This window comes from Elephas maximus, chromosome 25, assembly GCF_024166365.1.
Source record: "Elephas maximus indicus isolate mEleMax1 chromosome 25, mEleMax1 primary haplotype, whole genome shotgun sequence".
Taxonomy (NCBI): domain Eukaryota; kingdom Metazoa; phylum Chordata; class Mammalia; order Proboscidea; family Elephantidae; genus Elephas; species Elephas maximus.
The window spans coordinates 37,993,844-38,014,110 of record NC_064843.1 but is presented as its reverse complement, the minus strand read 5'-3'; the positions used below and the strand labels follow the sequence as shown (position 1 = coordinate 38,014,110).

General features: G+C 42.2%; 2 protein-coding genes across 2 annotated transcripts; one reads left to right on the top strand and one right to left on the bottom strand.

Annotated features, from left to right (window-relative positions):
- The first annotated feature begins 234 nt into the window (after positions 1-234).
- On the top strand, positions 235-7,815 carry DEFB118 (defensin beta 118). Its single transcript, XM_049869139.1, is given in 2 exon segments — positions 235-292; positions 7,451-7,815. Coding segments are annotated over 2 exon segments (423 nt in total).
- Positions 7,816-11,132: 3,317 nt separating this feature from the next.
- LOC126067337 (beta-defensin 119-like) lies at positions 11,133-18,782 on the bottom strand. The gene is made up of 2 exons (XM_049869138.1): positions 18,725-18,782; positions 11,133-11,317 (listed from the first exon to the last, which is right to left on the bottom strand). Exons 1-2 carry the CDS (start codon positions 18,780-18,782, stop codon positions 11,133-11,135), a joined length of 243 nt encoding a protein of 80 aa, XP_049725095.1.
- Between the last annotated feature and the right edge of the window lie 1,485 nt (positions 18,783-20,267).

Genomic DNA, 20,267 nt, shown 5'->3' with positions numbered 1-20,267 from the left:
CAAAGTATCTGACTTAGAAATTTCTGCATGCCTTCCCAGCACCCTTATCAGATGCTCAGTCAATGCCCAGCCAAGGGGCTGATAGTCCACATAGATAAGGTTTTATATATTCATCTGGTTCAGTGCCCCATTCCTTGGCCCCCACCCCAGAGAGACCAATAAAGTCTAGTTCAGATTCACACTACCCCAGTGCTCTGGACTCCCGGACTCACTGCCTCCTACTCTCCAAGGGCTATGAGACTCCTGTTCCTGGCTCTTGCTGCCCTCATGCTTCTGCCCCTGGTGACCCCAGGTAATCAGAACCCAGAGAAACTAAGAAAATAGGTTTGTTTGTTTGTTTTCTATTTTCTCCTGCTCCTGCCCATGAAAATTCCAATGTGTTGCTGTAACCCCCAATCTGGGTATCTCCATGGCCCCCACATTAGGACCATGTCCCTGACAGGTATAGAACCTACAGGTAGGACGGGGCAGCCCCTACATCCAGAGTTGCCCTTGGTTCTAAATCCCAAGTTGCCACCTGAGAACCCAGGTGAGAGCTTGACTCACCTCAGTCCTCTTTCCAACTTGCACTAGCTCTTGAAAGTGATTCCCAAACCCCACTTTTCTGTGTTTTCTTGGCCCTAAACTCCTGTTATAGCTTTAGATGGGTCATTTCTCCCATATTCTGGAATATAGTGAACAGGTCAGAAAATATCTGCAGAGCTGTTGTGTGGAAGAAAGAACTGACGTTTCTGCTCCCTCTCACTCATGAAAATAATCACTGGGCTTTTTTTATTAAGTATATTTAAAATCATGACCAGAACTTTGAAATTGGCACCCAAAAGAATTTGAATAATTTCTCATTCAAAGTACTCTCCTTCTCCCTCTGTGGTGTTTATTTCAATGTATGAGCAAACACATAATAATGAATCTAAATATTTCTGTTTTACAAAAAAAAAATAAACACACTATACGTATTTCTGTGCAAAATTCTTCTTGCATTTAGTAATGTGTTGTGGCCATCTTTCTCTGTCCTCACCTAAGGATTTGCCTCATTCTTTACAAAACTGTAAAGTTCCTCGTAGGATAAGCCATAATATATGTATAGTTATTTGGGATATTTTCTCACTTTTGTAATGCAAACAAAACATCAATGCACTTACTTGTACCAATATTTTTACATATTTGGACAAGCATTTATGTAGGATAGGTTCCTAGAAGTCAAATCGCAGGTTAAAGGTAAGTTCAAGGTATTTTGTTTCATGAATTTCCCCTTTATATACCTTTCAGGATGCCGTTGGCAGAAATTGTCAGCTTTCAGGGTTTTGAGTAATTCTTTGGTTGCAATTTCAGAAACAGTCAGGGATAATTCTGTATGGGTGACGTGAGACCAATTATACCTACTTTGACTTCTGGTGGGGGTATGGAGACTAGAAAAGAGACAGGTGTGAAAGATTTGTAAAAAGCAATCCATAGATCACAGAAACACAAGCATATGGGGGAAAAAGTTGCCAGCCAGTCAACTCTGACTCCTGGAAACCCTGACTCCTGAAGACCTCATATGTGTCAAAGTAGCACTGTGGTCTATAGGCTTTTCGTTGGCTGATTTTCAGGAAGTAGATTACCAAGACTTTCTTCCAAGTGGTGGACTCGAACCTCTTACCTCTCGGTTAGCAGTCAAGAGCATTAACAATTTACACCACTCAGGGATTCCACAGAGCATGTGGGGAGCAAAGGAAATTTTACATCTTTTGGAGTTTCAAGTCTGGGTGCTCTGGCAAGAGATACAAAATTGGAGCCATCCCACTGGAAGAGTTGAGATGATGAAAGAAGTATAAAGTCTGCATGCTTTTTCTTGGACAGCCCCTAAGTTTAAAGAAGAGGAATAAAAATCAGTGACATTTATTGGGATGGTAAGATCTCCATACTCCCTTAACAGCAGCGCATGAAGTTTCTTCCATCACCATGAGCCCTCCGAAACTCAGCATTATTTTTACCAGTCTGATAGGTATAAAGTTGTTCAGGACAGAAGTTTGGTCTGTCTTGTTAATGGATGTATCCTCTCACATCTTGAACAGTGCCTGGTACACAGTAGGCATTCAACAAACATCTGTTGAATAGGTAAATGAGTGACTTTTCTGTTAGTTGCTTATTTATATATCCTCTAGCCAATGTTCTACTGGGTGGCTGATATGCAGGCGTTCTTTAGTTTCAATCTGGTCACCTTGTCAGCTTTTAGTCATTGGTATGTTATCCCCCAGTGTGTTCATCTTCTGGCTCATTTTATGAGGCTAGTGTAATCTTGATTCTAAAACCAGAAAGTTACAGGTCCTGTTTCTACATAAACACAAGTGGAAAACCCACTGCCATCAAGTCGATTCTGACTCGTAGTGGCCCTATAGGACAGAGTAGAACTGCCCCATAAGGTTTCCAAGGCAGTAAATCTTTACAGAAGCAGGCTGCCACATCTTTCTTCCATGGAGCCACTGGTGGTTTCCAACTGCTGACCTTTTAGTTAGCAGCCAAATGTTTAGCCACTGCTCCACCAGGGCTCCAAAAGTACCCTAAATAAAATTTTGGCCAACTGAATTCAATGTGTACTAAAATGCATGATGATCATGTAGGGTTTAACCCAAATGCAGATGTTATCCAACGTTAAAAAATCTATCAATAAATTCACCACCTTTGTATACTTAAGGCCTATATATGAACTTTCCTTTATTGAACAGAAACACTTAATTCTGTTCACATCAAATTCAGAAATTTTTTGCTTTGTGCGTTGTGTTGGTGATTTTGTTAAGGAAGCTCTTCCCCACTCTTAGTGTCTCAAAAGGGTTCTCTGACATAATCTTCTACTAAATCTTTAGTTTTGTCTTCCACATTTAAGTCACCTAATGGAATGTGTAGATCACTTTTATTTTTCTCATAGAGTGAGAAACCTGGAAACCCTGGTGGCTTAGTAGTTAAGAGCTACAGCTGCTAACCGAAGGGTCGGCAGTTAGAATCCACCAGGTGCTCCTTGGAAGCTCTATGGGGCAGTTCTACTCTGTCCTATAGGGTCGCTATGAGTGGGAATCGACTCTACAGAAATAGGTTTTTACATGCTAACTAATCTATGCTTTCTCCTCGATTCATGGTGTCTTTGTTAATGCATATTAAGTTCCCCATTTAAGCAAAGGTCTATTTCCAAGTTCTCTATTCTGTTCTTGGGACAATCTCATATTTTTTGGATTACCATGACTTTATAATATGTTACCAAAAACCAAAACCAATCGAGTCCAACTGAGCAACCCTATAGGACAGAGTAAAACTGCCCCATAGTTTCCAAGAAGCGCCTGGTGGATTTGAACTGACAATCTTTTGGTTAGCAGCCATAGCTCTTAACCACTACCCCACCAGGGTTTCCATAATACATTAGTGTTAATAGTATAATATGTCATGTAGTATAAAAACTCGTTGCCATCGAGTCGATTCTGACTCATAGCGACCCTATAGGACAGAGCAGAACTGCCCCATAGAGTTTCCAAGGAGCACCTGGTGGATTCAAACTGCTGACCTTTTGGTTAGCAGCCATAGCTCTAAACCATAGTATAGGGCAAATTTTTGTCCTTTTTTTTTTTTTTTAAAGTAACCTTAGCTACTAATCATAAATTTTAAAGTAAGATAATCGAGTCTCGCAAAAATCCCACTGGGATTTTGGTTGGAATTGCATTAAATTTATGGATTAATTTATAGGAAGTGAATCTTTATAATAAAGTCATCCCACGAAAGAGCATACTCTCTTTTACAGTTTTAAAATATACCAAATAGAAGTCTTGGGTATTGTTAGTTTCAAACAAGATGATTTGTAGCTATGCTATATATTTTATTATATTTTCTAGTTAGTTATTTTGGTATAAAGAAGTACTATTGATTCAAGTAAATCGATATTCCATCTGACATAACTCCTGAACTCTCTTATTAATTGTAACAGTTTGTTAGTTTTTTTAATTTTTCTTGGTATTGTGTCTTAGTTATCTAGTGCTGCTGTGACAGAAATACCAAAAGTGGATGGCTTTAACAAAGAGAAGTTTATTTTCTCACAGTAAAGTAGGCTAAAAGTCCAAATTCAAGGTGTCAGTTCCAGGGGAAGGCTTTCTGTCTCTGCCAGCTCTAGAGAAAGGTCTTTCTCTTCAATCTTCCCCCAGACTAGGAGTTTCTCTGCGCAGGAACCCCGGGTCCAAAGGACGTGCTCTGCTCCCAGTGCTTCCTTTTGGCAGCATGAGGTCCCTCTGCTCGCTTCTTTTATATCTCAAGAGATTGCCACAAGACACAATCCAATCCTGTAAGCTGAGTCCTGCCTCACTAACACAACTGCCGCCCATCCTCCCTCATTAACATCATAGAGGCAGGATTTACAACAAATAGGAAAATCACACAATACCAGGAATCATGGCCCAGCCAAACGGATGCACACATTTTTTGAGGGGACATAATTCAATCCATGACAGTACGTATGGCTGCTAGAATGAATGAGATTTTTATCTCTTTCCTTCTAATCCTTATACTCTTTTTGTTTTCTTTTATCATTGGGGAGACCCTCCACTATTGTTTTAAATAATAATAATAGAGAACACCTTGGTTTTCCTGATCTCAGTGAGAAGTACAGTTTCTCTATTAGATAATGCTAGCTCTAGAATTTGATACCTAACATTTACCAGATCAAGGAAATTCCCTCCTATTCTTACTTTACCTAGATTTTTCATTATAAATAAGTAATGAACACTATCAAATCTTTTTTCTACATCAAATAAGATAATCCTAGTATTTATCTCCTTAATTCTATAAAAACAAAAAACCAAACCCACTGCCTCGATTTGATTTCAACTCATAGTGACCCTATAGGACAGAGAAGAACTGCTCCATAGAGTTTCCAAGGTGCACCTGGTGGATTCGAACTGCCGACCTCTTGGTTTGCAGCCATAGCACTTAACCACTTCGCCACCAGGGTTTCCCCTTAGTTCTATAAAGGTAATGAATTTATTGATAGATTTGCTAATGTTGAATAATTTTTTTTTTTTTGTATTTGAGTTAAAGCTTACTTGATCATCATGTATTTTAATACACTATTGAATTCTGTTGACCAATACTATATATAGGGTATTTATTTTTCCATCTGTATTTATAAAGAAAATGGACCCATAACTTTCCAGTTTTAGAATTAAGATTACACTAGCCTTATAAAATGAGCCAGGCAACTTTTCTTCTTTTTTTTCTATTTTCTGGAACATTTTATGTAAGATAGTACTTACTGCTTCTTTGAAATTAAACAGAACTCACCTTTAAAATGACCTAGAGCTGAGGCTTTGAGAAGAGATCTTTCACTACTATTTCAATTCTTAAGGCTTATTGATTTATTCAAGTTTGTGTTTTCTTCCTGTACCATCGTGGAATGTTTTTAGAATTTACCCATTTTGTCTAGTGTATAGTTGTTCACAGTTTCATCTGTTATTTTTAATATACTGTATCTGTTTCTATTTTGGAAACCCTGGTGGTGTAGTTGATGAGTGCTACGGCTGCTAACCAAAGGGTCGGCGGTTTGAATCCACCAGGCACTCCTTGGAAACTATGGGGCAGTTCTACTCTGTCCTATAGGGTCGCTATGATTTGGAATCGACTCGACGGCACTGGGTTTGGTTTTGGTTTTTTGGTTTTCATTTTATCATTTCACTGTGGATTTTATTTTTACTAGTTTTCTCTTTTTTTCTTAATCAGCCTTTGCAGAAGTCTGATTTTGTTACTTATGACTTCACTACTTCTGGTTTTGTTACAACTTTTTAATCTGAGATTTATTTTTACCACATTATTATATTTATATTATACCATATTATAAATTTTCAAATAGATGGAATTTTTTATTCTTATTTCATTGCATTTGATTGGAAAACTAAATTTTAAGGAGAGAAAAGTTTCTCAAAAATTCCGCTGGGATAGTGGGATTTTTATGATGTGTACAATGTAGGATGTACAATATTGAGCGTCTGCAATCTATTGAGGTTTTTTATGGCCTGATACCTTGCAACATAAAGTGTAGTCCATGGACTAGCAGTATTGGCATCATTGGGAATTTGTTAGAAAAACAGAAACTCAGGCCCTATCCCACCCACTCAATCAGAATCTGCATTTTAACAAGGCTTCTACATACTGTGTATACACATTAAAATTTAAGAAACACTTTGGTGAGTAGCGTCTGGGGTCTTAAAAGCCTGTGAGCGGCCCTCTAAGATACTCCACTGGTCTCACCACTTTAGGAGCAAGAGAGAATGAAGAAAACTAAAGATACAAGGGAATGATTAGTCCAGAGGACTAACGGACCACACCTACCACGGCCTCCACCAGTCTGTGTCCAATACAGCTACATGGTGCCTGGCTACTACCACTGATTGCTCTGACAGGGATCACAATAGAGGGTCTAGGACAGAGCTGGAGAAAAATGTAGAACAAAATTCTAATTCACAAAAAAAGACCAGATTTACTGGCCTGACAGATACTGGAGAAACCCTGAGAGTGTGGCCCCCAGACACTCTTTTAGCTTGGTAATGAAGTCGCTCCCGAGGCTCACCCATCATCCAAAGATTAGATAGGCCCATAAAACAAAATGAGACCAAAGGGTCACAACAGCCCAAGGGCAAGGACTGGAAGGCAGGAGGGGGCAGGAAAGCTGGTAATAGGGAACCCAAGGTTGAGAAGGGAGAGCATTGACATGTCGTGGGGTTGTTAACCAATGTCTTAAAACAATATGTGTATTAACTGTTTAATGAGAAACTAATTTGTTCCGTAAACCTTCATCTAAAGTACAATTTAAAAAAAAAATTTAAGAAGCACAGGTCTAATACACAAGCAAGCAAAGCCTATCACGTAGGAATACCTACACTAGCCTTACCAGTCATTACCAGTTGCCTTCAAGTCAGCTCCAACTCATGGCGACTCCATGTGTGCAGAGTAGAACTGTGTTCCATAGGGTTTTCAAGGCTGGGAACTTTCAGAAGCAGATCTCTGGGCCTGATTCATAGTGACCCTATAGGACAAAATAGAACTGCCCCCATAGGATTTCCAAGGCTGTAGATCTTTAAGGAAGCAGACTGAGACATCTTTCTCCCCTGAGCAGCTGGTGGGCTCAAACCACTGACCTTTCGGTTAGCAGCTGAGCGCTTACCCATTGCGTCACCAGGGTTCCCCTAGCATCATTATAACTAGATCCAATTCCTCAAGACTAGAAAGTTCCTTTTCACAAAAGTAAAAAATGGGCAGGTGGGAGACCAGGGATAGATGTTTTAGAAACATGGTATTTCCCAGGTCTGAAATGGGGGTCTTGCAGCCATAGTTTAATTATGACTCACGGTGTTCTTATGAGATGCTAAATATTCAGTCAAGCTAGTGTAATTGCGAGCCTCATAATCTAAAATCAGTGGTCTTTCCTTTTATTATTCAGAGTATGCTGGCCGAAAAAAATGCTTGAGCAAAGGAGGGCACTGCAGGAAAAACTGCAGCCATGGTGAAGTGAAGGAAGCCACGTGTAAAAACCGTGAAGTCTGCTGCATTCCTAGGAAGAAAGACTTGGGATCGCAAGTGCCAATTCTTAAAACAACACCAACTTTCATGCCCTATTTTGAGTCAACAAACATTGAGGATGTGAGTGAAACAACAATACCTTTCACTCAAGCCTACTTTGAATTAAGCACCAAGAATTAAAAAGATGACGATTCCGACCTGGAACTGGGAACTCAGAGCTCTCTCCCAGAGGTCCATCAAACCACACGAGCTCTTCTCTGCTGTCACTCATTCCTGTCCTCATAGTGCTGAACTAAGTCCTAAAGATTCACAAAGCTCTGAAAGTATCATGGTGGCCCATCCCCAACCCCCATCAATGTGTGATTCTAAATAAAATCAGCTGTACTCAGAAGTCCAAATTTTTCCACTATTTCCAATGATGAACTCTTCAGTGCTTTTCTTGAAATCTCAAATTATTTCCATGACAAGTTTTAACCCATTTTTAGTGTCCCTTGTTTGCTAGTGACCTATGCACAACCTTATTAACGTAGTTAAGTATTCCGACATTGTTCTTTGCATGTGTCTTTCAGTCTTCTCTATGAGCGTTGTGGAATACCAGAGGCATTTCTGTGTTAGTCTTACCTTTTTATGGCAGCATAAGTGGTCAAAATCAGAATTCTAAATCCTTGAATTAATGACGATAGCTACTAGGACACTGCCTTAGTTATCCCGGACTGCCATAACAAAAAAATACCACCAGTGGGTGGCTGTAAAGAATATGAATTTATCTTCTGAAGTTCTGGAAGCTAGAATTCTGAATTCAAGGCATCAGTAGGGCTAGCCTCTTTCTCTGTTGGCTCTGGGAGAAGATCTTTGTCTCTTTCCATATTTGTATCCCTGGTCCTCCCTTGTTGTTTCTTGGCTTGTAGATGGATCTTGCATAGTCTCTTACCCCTGTGTGTGTGTCAGTGTCTATTTTGCTCTTTTTATAAGACACTATTATGAACTGATTAGGTTTAGGACCCATCCTGCTCTGGTATGACCTCATTAATGTAGTGAAAACCTATTTCCAAAGAAAGTTATCTTCACAGGTACAGGGGTTAGGACTTCTACATTTCTTTTGGAGGAACACAATTCAATTCATAACGGGTACTGAAAGCTTTCTTTATAGAACAGCAGACACTTCAGGCAAAAGCACTCATTTTACTACTAACTTTGGCCCTGAAACCTTATTTATCTCTCACTCTTGGAGACTGGCTAGCCAAGATATGAGCTATGAAGACTTCTTTTTGCCCCAGGTGCTTCAAGTTTGGAATAGAAGCCAGTTGAAAGGCTAGCTCCATGGGCCCATCATGTCCTAGACCAAGCCCTGATCACACATGGACATCTAAGGGTAGGGGCAGCCCCTCAACTGTGGGTGAAATGATGGCTTATTTTGTCCACTTGATTATTGAGAGCTTTGTATGTGTGCCCCGATAGAATAAAAATGTCTTCACGTCCTGCCCCCTTCTCAAGTAACAAATCTTTAATCTTGCTCTTTCCTAGGCCCTGACCAACCAGACAACCCATTACCACTGCCCATGAATTACTACAGATCCATAACTTAGGCCATCCCTCCTTCCACTGGAAGGATTTCCTGTCATCACTGTCTTTCAGGGCCACCTCTAAATCAGGCTATAATGCAGCAACTATCCACTTCTGACTGGTGCTAGTATATCCTACAGACCACTCCACAAACCTGGCCTTGTTTTTTCTTCCTTTATTAACCAACCATAAGAATTCCTCATGACACCATTAGTGTATGATGAAGGAGGGGCAGTAAGGGAGAGGAGTGGGTACCACAGACATCTGATCAACCTACTTCTGCATTTTATTTATGCTTTCCAGACCTTCTTAGTCCACAGTTTTGAACATACCATTTCCATTGAACATTGGAACAGATTTTCCAAAGGGTCAATTTAATTATTCAGGGGATTGGAATATACCCAGTTTGTGATGAGACATTTAGGTCTCATGAACTTATATTTTCAAACGTGCCTATTGTTATTGATAATTCTAATATTTGAAGTCTTTGAAAGTCTAAATTTCTGGTGTGTGGTTTCTGCTAGCCTTAATTTATGGTGCCTTATTTCCTTGTGTGTTTTGTGATTTGGGACTTTCATCTGTGAATTTTTCTTGAAATTTTATCACAGTAAATCCTTCATTTGGTTCTGTCAGATGTCTTTGGCACTATTAGTCTGGGATAACTTTAAACTAAATTATCAGTTTGACATTTTTTCAGACCACTCAGGTACCGTGAATTCAGGGTACAAGATTATCTGAGAACCAGTTTGAAGTTGTAAATTCTCAGTGGTGATTTTTTTTCTCTACACTGAATACCAAGGTTCAAGACTAGGCAATTTTCCTTGAAAACACTTGGCAAGGGAGAGGGAATAGGTATTTACTTGTTATCATGGCTACAGAATTGTCAGCTTTTTCCTAGGAATGTGGAGAGTCTTTATTCTCAAAAGAGAAGAGAAACCCAAAAGAATGTAATGATGCAACTGACAGAAGAGGAACCCCAAACAACACAGAAGGAGAAGCTCAGATTTAGGAGGAAAACAAAGAAAGAACAAAGTCACAGAAGCCATGGAAGTTCAGGCTTTCAAGGAGGGAATGAACTATGATGGAAATACTACAGAGAAGCAGAGGGAGATAAAAGTTGAGCAACATCCATGAGACTTTGAAAAAGGAGGTCTACTGGCAGTCTTGGCCAGAGCCAGTTCAATAGAATGAAAAGCACAAAGGCAAGTTACAACAAGTTAAGGAGAGGCAGAGAAGTAAAGAAATATAATTGGCAAGTGTGGTTACTCTGCTTTTAACAAAATTTGCAACTAAATATGGATAGAAAAATTAGATATTAGTGTGGGTGAGGCATAAAAAGTAAAGTGACAATTTTATATTTAAAAGTTAGTGTTGCTTGTAACTGGGAGCACAAGACTCCTAGATTATTAGGAATTAAAGGACCTGTTATACATAGGGTTGCTATGAGTCAGAGCCAACTTGATGGCATCTAACAACAACAACAAAGGATCTTAAAGATCATCAAGGCCAGCGGCGTCCAACATTCAAATTCATTTTACAATGACCACCAAAAAGACCTGCAGCTTCCCAACCTGAAACCTTGATAGGGCAGCTTATTCCACTTTACAACAGCTCTATTGGTTATGAGGCTCTTTCATGAACTAAGCAAAATTTTTCCACAAGACCTCTACCCACTACTCCATGCATCCTACTTACTGGTTCTAATCTCCCTCTGAGTCCTACACTGCACAACATCACGTGCCTGCCCAAACCCTTCAACTCCCCCTCACTGGGCTCAAGTCTATTCTCTCCCCATCTTCACTGGCTTGTCTATACTCACTCTAAGTGTCACTCCAGTTTTCCGGCCTTCTCTCTCACGGGGTTACATCCAGAATGGAACAGATATCTCTCCATGAAAAACCTGGTCTCTGCTCCCCATGATCCCCAGTGAATGAAAGACAGACAAGAGGGGCAGGTGCATGAATTTTAATGAAGGAGATTGACAGCAGGTCTGAGCTCCCAGAGGGGTTGAGGATGGTGATCAACAGCACTCCAGCTATTTACGGCCAGCGGTTCCCTCGGGCCCAGTCGCTGTTTTCCTCTCCGCCAACCAGGCTTATTCTCATGTAGGACTGGAGGCAGCATGGTTGATAATTTTTGCAATAGAGGTAGGGTTGTTCATCCTTTTTGCAAGAGGTTCTGCACACTCCCTTGTTACCCATGCATGGAAGGGGGTAACGTCTGCCTGGTCAAAAAGATACATATAGTTAATCTCCACTCAGCAGTGGCATAGATCTGGTCATAAGAGTAGGGGAACCTAGGAAAATCCTAAAGGCAGATGGCAACTTCTACTTTCAGAAGAAATGGGGTAGGTGTACTTTCTTTTATTTGTCCTGATAAGTGCAGTTAAAAACTCTGGGTTTTGTAGGTAAAACAAATATAAGAAGACTCTGAAAGGTGAAGAGAAGAAGGCAAATCAGCCATGGGTCTCAGGGATGAGGAATGGCACAGCTGTGAGTTCCCTGGGTTTTCTTTTTGCCCCATACATCCCAGACTGGTGCCATCCAAAGCTGGCAGCCTTGGATGGATGGATGCAAAAATGAAAACACAAATGGATGCCAAAACCAAGACCAAACCCTTTGCCTTCGAGTCAATCCCAACTCATAGCAACCCTATAGGGTAGAGTAGAACTGCCCCATAGGGTTTCCAAGGAGCACCTCGTGGATTAGAACTGACAATCTTTTGGTTAGCAGCTGTAGCACTTAACCACTACACCACCAGGGTTTTCCAAATGGATGCAGAAGTTAAAAATTCCAAGAAAAGTCTGCTTTCTCTAGCCCAAGTACCAAAGAAAGGGCAGCATAGCAAGACAGAAAATTTTAGGCAATAATCACTCTGCTCCAGCGAAATAGCTCAGTCCCTTCCCAAACCCCCACCAGCAAAGGCTAATTAGAGAGTCTAGACTTTACCCTCTTGAGGCTGTAATGAGGTACCACAGTCCCTTCTCATCTCCTAAGGTGGTGTCAGAGAAGCCCAGGCGTGAGCTGGGACATTTATTACTGCTGAGTGGTAATAAGCCCCTCACCATCCTGAAGAGTCAATAGAGATCATGTGGGGAGCTCAGCTCCCCCGACCTGGTGGAATAAGACACCCTTCTACCTCCCCAAATGTGTGGGAACAGAAAGAAAAGAACTATCCACGCAGAATTCTACATTCAGTGACAATGTCCGTTGGGAATGTAGAGGAAATCCAGACATTCTCAGATGAAGGAAAATTCAGAGTATTTGTCACTAGCTGACCCACCCTAAAAGAATGGCTAACAGAAATTCTCAAAACAGAAAGGAAACGATGAAAGAAGGGATCTTGGAACATCAGGAGGTAAAAAAAGACCAAAAGAAAGAGTAAAAACATAATAAATACAATATACTTTCCTTCCCCTCTTAAGTTTTCTAAATTATGTTTGACGGTTCAAGCAAAAATTAGAACAACTTCTAATGTGGTTCTCAACTTATGTAGAAGAATTATTAAAGACAATTAGATTATGAATGTTAGTGGTTAAAGGGACATTTGCTAAACATACACTATGAGTCACTTGATACACATCAGCTCATTCAGTTTTTAATACAACTTTTTGAAGTAGATATCTTTATTTCTTTTTCTTGCATTAGGAAACTGAGGCTCAGAAAGAAGCAGTGTTCTGGCAAACTAAGAGGCAGAGCTAGGACTCAGACTCCACTCAGTATGACTCCAAGCCCGTATCTTTCTACTGGCCCATGTACTACATGATAGGCCTTGGCTGGGAGAGGTTTGCAGCTCCCTGGATAAGAACAACTAGAGCCATGGCTTTCTATTGTCTGCAGCAACAAGCCCAAACTTCCGAACCTGGCATTCAAGAGCCTCTCACTCATTCCACAAATGGTCATCATCACCCAAACTTCACCAGGCCTTGAACTTGACACTAGTCACATAAGGGTCCCCTATGTCCAAATGGACTCAATGGAAAGCCTAAAGTGCATCCACACACACACCGTGATAAAAGTCCTTGCATTGAATAAAGAATCCTACTTGTTTTTCCTTTCTTTTCTTTTTTTTTTCAACAGAGAACATACCTTCCCTAAGCAAGGGTGAGGAGCGGTAAAGAGGAAATGTTTTCACCCCCTTTGGAGTGTGGACAAAAATAGAAAATGAATACCTCAGTATCAGATGTACCTGAGATCCTGGGTATTGGTGTACAGAGCTGAGGATGAATTGAGTTTCAGCTACATTAGCAGGCCTGCTTGTCAATCCCAGTAAAGGTGCAGGAAAGGTGCCCAGTTTTCCCAGCTTTGGGATCACAAATGCTTTTACAACTCCCCCTGGAGAGAGGCCATTGCAGAGCCAGATCGGGGCTTCAAGGTGTCCAAACTGATCCCAAAGCTTTTGTCAGGGGCTTTGCCGCTCCTCACACCCCCCCCCCGCCCCCGGCTGTCTGCCCCTTTTTGCTCTGCACTGCCGCACACTGTATCACCCACATCTACTTATTGTTACCTTCCATGCTCCCTCAGCCCTCTCACCAGAAGCCACAGAAGACCAGCTTGTTAATCCCAATATTGCCTCAAACCCACTGTGTGATCTTAGATCACTTTTGTTCCTCGGGTCTCAATTTCCCTATCTGTGAAATGGGTAGATAGCACAAGGTTGCCTGGGTCAGATATTCTCACAGTTGAAGGACTGTCAGGAATAAAGGAAGTGTGGCAGGGGAATTGGGGAAGGGGGTAGGCCTTATCTCCCAAAGGAATAACCTAATGGAATTTTCAAAATTACACATGTCCAGCTTCTACATCCAGAAATTCCAACACAGTGTCTGGGGAGAGGATGGAGAAAATGTCTTCTAAAAACTTTCTGTGGCTCAGTGGTGAGTGCTACAGTCTTTCTTTATACCAGCATTCTGTCAACACCCCCCCCCCACACCCACCGTTGTCTCTGTACATGCAGTGTTAAGAACAGAGAAGGGTCTTAATAAATGTTGCTCACTGAATGAATAAATAATAACTTGTGGACGATAAATTAATGTCCAAATAAATGAATTTGTTGGAGGCACACGTAACTGTATGTGGAGAGGTTGATGCCAGGCCCCAGGCATTGAGGGTGAGATCCTTAGACTCTCCCCAGCCCCTCTTCCACACAGTGAAATCTGTGTGTTCTAAGAGCAACTAACAGGTTAATAATAAGAACCAACATGAGGAAGGCCCACTAGATGTTCTGCATCCTTTCTGACACCGTTTGTTGTTGTTGTTGTTGTTGTTGTTAGGTGCCATTGAGCTGATTTCAATTCATTGCAACCCCATGTGACATAGTAGAACCGCACATAGGGTTTCCTAGGCTATAATCTTTATGGCAGCGTATCGCCAGGTCTTTTCTCCCCTGGAGCTGCTGGTGGGTTCAAATCGGTTAGTAGCCCCATGCTTAACCATTGCACCACCAGGGCTCCTTCTACCACCATTAACCAGAGCTAATACACCTGAGGAAACCCTGGTGGTGTAGTGGTTAAGAGCTACAGCTGCTTACCAAAAAGCTCAGCAGTTTGAATTCACCAGGCAATCTTTGGAAACTCTATGGGGCAGTTCCACTCTGTCCTATAGGTTGCTATGAGTTGGAATCGACTCAACAGCAATGGTTTTTTGTTTTTTGTTTTTAATACACCTGATACACTGGTCCTCTGATCTCTTTATCCCAGAAGGCATCCCACCCCCGATTCCTGGAATCTGGCATCAGCCTATCCACACAGCCATTCATGTCCCCCACCAAATCCACTCATGCTTTCACACGTGAATTCATCATCAACTAGTCTTTCAATCAATAAACACTATATCAAATCCATGCCAAGCACTAGGCATAGAGATGTAAATAAGTCATAGTCTCCATCCCTAAGGATTTCCATCTAATACGTGTGTGTTTGAGGAGTTGGGGAGGAGGGTTCAATTGCTCAAATAATTACGCTATAACATGATACCAAAACCAAAAACCCACTGCCGTCAAGTCAATTCCGACTCGTAGCTGCCTATAGAACAGAGTAGAACTGTCCCACAGGGTGTCCAAGGAGAGGATGGTGGATTCGAACTGCCAACTTTTTGGTTAGCAGCCAAACTCTTAGGTGCCATAATTTCTTAAGAGTGATAGTCTGTGACACCAACCAGAACTCAGTTTGAATCCCTGCTGTATCTTAATGCCATGTGACCTTGGCTAATTATATCACCTCTCTGAACCTCAGTTTCCTCATCAGTAAAATAGGAATAATAAGTGGATTGTTATACGAATGGGATGATTTTGCACCTAGAAGCACCAAGCACAGTGCCTGACACAAAGCAAGTGCTTTGTCAATGAGAACTATCATTAAAGCCATTATTACTGCAATTATTAAGAAATAGTGGGACAGAGTTTATATGAAGGCTGTCGTGGGTGGTGACATCAACTGGGCTTTGAAGGATGAGAAGTTCATCATGGTGATGGGGACAAGGCAGAGGGGGACAAGGCAGACATGAACAAAGGCAATGTCATAGGCAAGGCAGTACAGTGAGAGGACTGGTATGGCTGAAGTGAAGGTCTGTGAGGGACAGTCATGGGAGATGAAGCTGGACCATCATGTGAAGGCCTTGAATGCCCAGAACCCTGGAAAGCAAGGAGCCATGGATGATATATAAGCAGGAGGGCAACATGGTCAAATGAATCTCCTGGGAAGAGTCCCTCTGAAAGTAGAGACTAAAGCAGAGGAAATCTGAAGGCAGAGAGGCCAGGGAGGGAGTATTTTGGATCGTTTCATCCAGGCTTCAGGGCACAAAAAGCTCACAAGAGAGGCATCAAGGCTGTAAGGCACAGTTTATGCAGTTCCTGCCTCAGGAGTGGCCTTGGAAATGGATTGTCTGCCACAGTAGGATCCAAACTGAGGTACATCCCTGGGGCAAGAATACAGTGGAAGCCCCCTGCCACACGTTTGAATATTTTAAAGCTATAAATCAAGCTAGCAAAAGGGATAACTCTGTTCTATCACCCATTATGAAATATTCCTTCATAATGATGTGAAAGGTCAGGTTTGATTGTATAATTCTTGAATTCCTCAGTTTTCCCCGTGGGAATACTGCAGCACCAGTAGAACTGGCCCAGCCTGCAGCCCACCACCCTTCTCAAAGGCCTGTCCCCTGCTCTGTCCCACACCGTGAGGAGCCTCACATGCACGGAGGTAAACACTCCAAGCGAATATACAAGCTCTGCCCACAGCCCCTGCAAACAGCTGCCCCTTGGCCCTCCTCCTGCCTAGGGGTGCATGCACGGTAGTAGTTGAGCACAAACCGCTTGTGCCACTCAGGGGAAGACGCTCAGGTCCTCTAAGTTCCATATCTGGATTCTAAATGTCACCTATGGGTTAGTCTTCTACCAAGCTAAATTGCCAATCCAAATGAGACAGGCTTCCATCTCCCTCTGAGCCTAACACAGTTCGATGGCACACAGCCCATATTTCGTAAATGTGTGAATAAATCAATAAACAGTCTCAGCAACTAACATTTATTGGGGGCTTGCTATGTTCTGGGCAGTGTGATCTGCACTCTCTCGTTTCATTCTTACCATAATCCTGAGATCGATTCTATTAGAAAAAAAAATTTGTTTTTTATTCCGATTTTACAGATGTGAAAGCTGAAGTTCTCAGAGGTTTATTTGTATAGAGTCTGACTATGGTAGTGGCAGAGCTGAAGTGAAGGAATGAATAAATGACCCCCTGAAAGAATGTAAAAAATAAATTAATATATAAAAGGGTAAGTGTATGTGTTCTGTCTTTTTTGATACTTGGAAAATTCTGATCCTTGGGGCATCAAAAGGCATCTCAGTTGACTCCCCTAGACACCCAAGGATTTGGGCTTTACTCAGCCCCTGTCCACCCCCAGCCCATTCACCCCCAATATGCATCAACTCTCCTAGCCTAAGGATTCTCCAACACTCCAGGTGTTTGTTGTGCCTTCAAATCTCTTGGTTTCCCACATGCCCTCCTCAGTGTACCTATGACCCAATAGCTTCTGCTGGGGCCCTTAGGCTGGGAGAGGAGAAACTATCTTCAAGGCTGTAGTCATCACCCCATTGATGTGACCCAGCCCTGGTGACTTCCTGCTGCCACCTCTTAAACTTCACCCTGCCATCCCCCAACCCGCAGTCCGTTTGGGGTATCCTTTCTCATGATTGACAGACACAGGAAACAGATTTGCGAATTTTAATGGAATATGGGAACTATGAAACCTGAAGCAAAATCATTTCTATCCACGATTATTTTTCTTTTTATTCCTGTTTTTTCCTTTTTGGGGCTTCTGAGTAGTGGTTCGGGTGGTCAGTTCATCATCAATTACTACTGGTTCGATTGTTAAGTAACGACTAGGGACACAGCACCGTTTACGACTTGGGCAGCGTGAGATGCTGTCTTCATCATTTTTGCACACCAATCTGCAGTGTCCTTCCATCCAACAGCTCTCTTTTGAGTATAGGAACAACCATTAAGCAGATGTTAGTATCCCTCGGGTGGAGAGGCAAGAGAAGGTACAGGAGGAGCAGGAGGGCCAGGGAGGAAAGCCAGTGGGTTGAGTAAGAAAGGCTGGAACCAGTTCCAGAAAAGGAAAGAAGAGACATGGAGAGGGGACAGAATTAAGACAACTGTTGCAACTGGGATCCCAAGGTTTTCAGGGAGGTTTACATATATCCCACCCGTCTGTCTTCCTGTCTTCCTTTCCCCCAACCCCCTACTCCTAATTTTGGGGACAATTGACGCCAATGTAGTTCCCACCTAATGAAGCTTGCGGATGATGGGAAAGGTCAACGAACACCTGTAATATTGGGCACCTGGAGGGGGAGGGAGTGAGGATTCACTCACATTCCAACAGACCCAGATCCTCATCCATAGCCCAGCCCTGTCTAACTTAAGCCCAACAAGCCCCACCTCTAGCCACAACCTAATCTTAAATCTTCCTTGACCGCATATTTACCTAATTCAAACCCCAGATCTTAATTATAACTCCCAGCTTTACTCAACTCAATCCCCCACTCCAGCCCCAAGTTAAACCCAAATCTAATCAAATTGCAAGCCTCAGTTCCCAGCAGTAGCCCCTCACTAAACTAAACTCCAAACACTGCACCATAGAGTTCTGACACTCAGCCTCAACTCAAGCCCCAGCTTAATCCCCAACACCACCCCCACTTAACTCAAATCCTTCCCCCTGTCCAGCCCACCCGAAACCATCAGGAAAGCCCAACCCCTCCCCTCCAACTCACCCTAATCTATCGTCCCTCTACCACTTTAACCCCAAGGTCTTTTTCTCCCATCACAATTCACCCCCAGCCTTCCATCTAACCTTCCAAAGGCCCCAACCTGCACCCAATCCTTTACTCCTAAGGCCTCTGCCAAGCTCCCACCTGAATGCCTTTCCTGCCCTTTCATCCAAATGCCCAAAGCATCTGTTATTCTACCACCTTGGCAATAAAGAATCAGGGAGAGACGCGGATATAAGAAGATTCTGAGAAAACCTCTCAGAGCTGCATGAAACGAGGAAAAGCTTCAGATTCTGCCCACAGTGTGGGAAGAGGGAAAGGGAGAAGCCCATGACCAGGATCCTAGCCACTTGAGAGAGGCCCAAGTTACCTGACACCACTGGTTCCATGGCCAGAAGGATGGCAAGAAACAGAAAAAGAAGCTTCATGGCAGGCAGGTCCCTGGAGAAGGAGCTGGCTGTGCTGCAGGGGATGGGGATAGTGTTCTCGGCAGCAGGAGTGAGCCTTGCTTTTATTGGCCGGGCTGTGGGCAGTGAACTATAGCAGGGAGAGACTTATATGAGGTCAGCCAGGCCAAAGGACAGTGTGTAGCAGATGTCTCAGCAAAGCACAGGATGGGAGTGTGGGAAACTGATCAGCACCCATGCTTATAGTGCCTTTCTTTCCTGGAAAGAAACAAAACAAACAAACAAAAAAAAACCCCATTGCCGTTGAGTTGACTCTGACTGATAGTGGCCCTATAGGACAGAGTAGAACTGCCCCATACAGTTTTCAAGGCTATAAATCTTTGCGGAAGAACCAGCCGTGAGTTATCTGCTACATCTTTCTCCCATGGAGTGGCTGGTGGGTTCTAACAGCCAACCTTTTGGTTAGCAGCCAACCCTTAAGCACTGTACCACAAGGGCTCCTTTCCCTACTGGAGACAGGCAAATTAAATACCCTTAGACACCTACAAAGGAATTCATTGATCAATATACAAATACATATCGAGAAACATATTTTATTTTGTTGTTGCTGTTGTTGAGAATGTACACAGCAAAACACACCAATTCAACGGTTCCTATGTGTATAACTCAGTGACACTGATTACGGTCTTCGAGCCATGCAACCATTTTCATCCTCCTTTTCTGAATTGTTTCTCCTCCTCCTTTAATATAAACTCACTGCCCCTAAGTTTCCTATCCAATCTTTCGAGTTGCTGTTTTCACTTGGATCCCACATAGTTCTTAAAAGAGTATAATGCTCAAGGCAAGCATTTTTAAAAATATTTATATTTTAAAAAACACTTATCCTCAGCTTTGAAACAGAAGAACACACATGTATATGTCTTCCTGAACCTTGAACTTCCCAACTTCCCACTTCAGGGCCTTCGCACTTACCATTTGTTCTCTCTGTGAAGCTCAGCCTTCAGCTATCCCACGGCTAGTTCTTTCTCATCGTTCCATCTCATCTCAAATGTCACCTCCTTGGGGAGACTTTCCCTGGTCACCCTAGATAATGGTGCTCCAATCTCTGTCATTCTATCATAGTAACTTGTTTTATGACCTTCATAGGTTTATCTGATCTTTTAAGAATTATTTTCCGGGTTTAATCATTGTCTCTACCATTGGAATGTCAGATCCATGAACCCAAGAACTTGGCTACAACCCTAATATTAGAATATTAATTCAGCAATTTTAACAGATATTCTCCCAAACAAAAATGATTTCAAAATGCAGACATGGATTTCTTTCTCACGTAAAAGTTTAAGCAAGCGGTTCAGTGAAACAACTTCACAATCACTAGGAAACAAGGTTCCTTCTGGCTTGATGCTCTGCTGTCCTCAGCAGGCATCTCCATTTGATGATCCAGTTGCCATCATCCAGTCCCCATTCCAGCCATCAAGAAGCAGGTAAAGGAGGAAATGAAGGGCA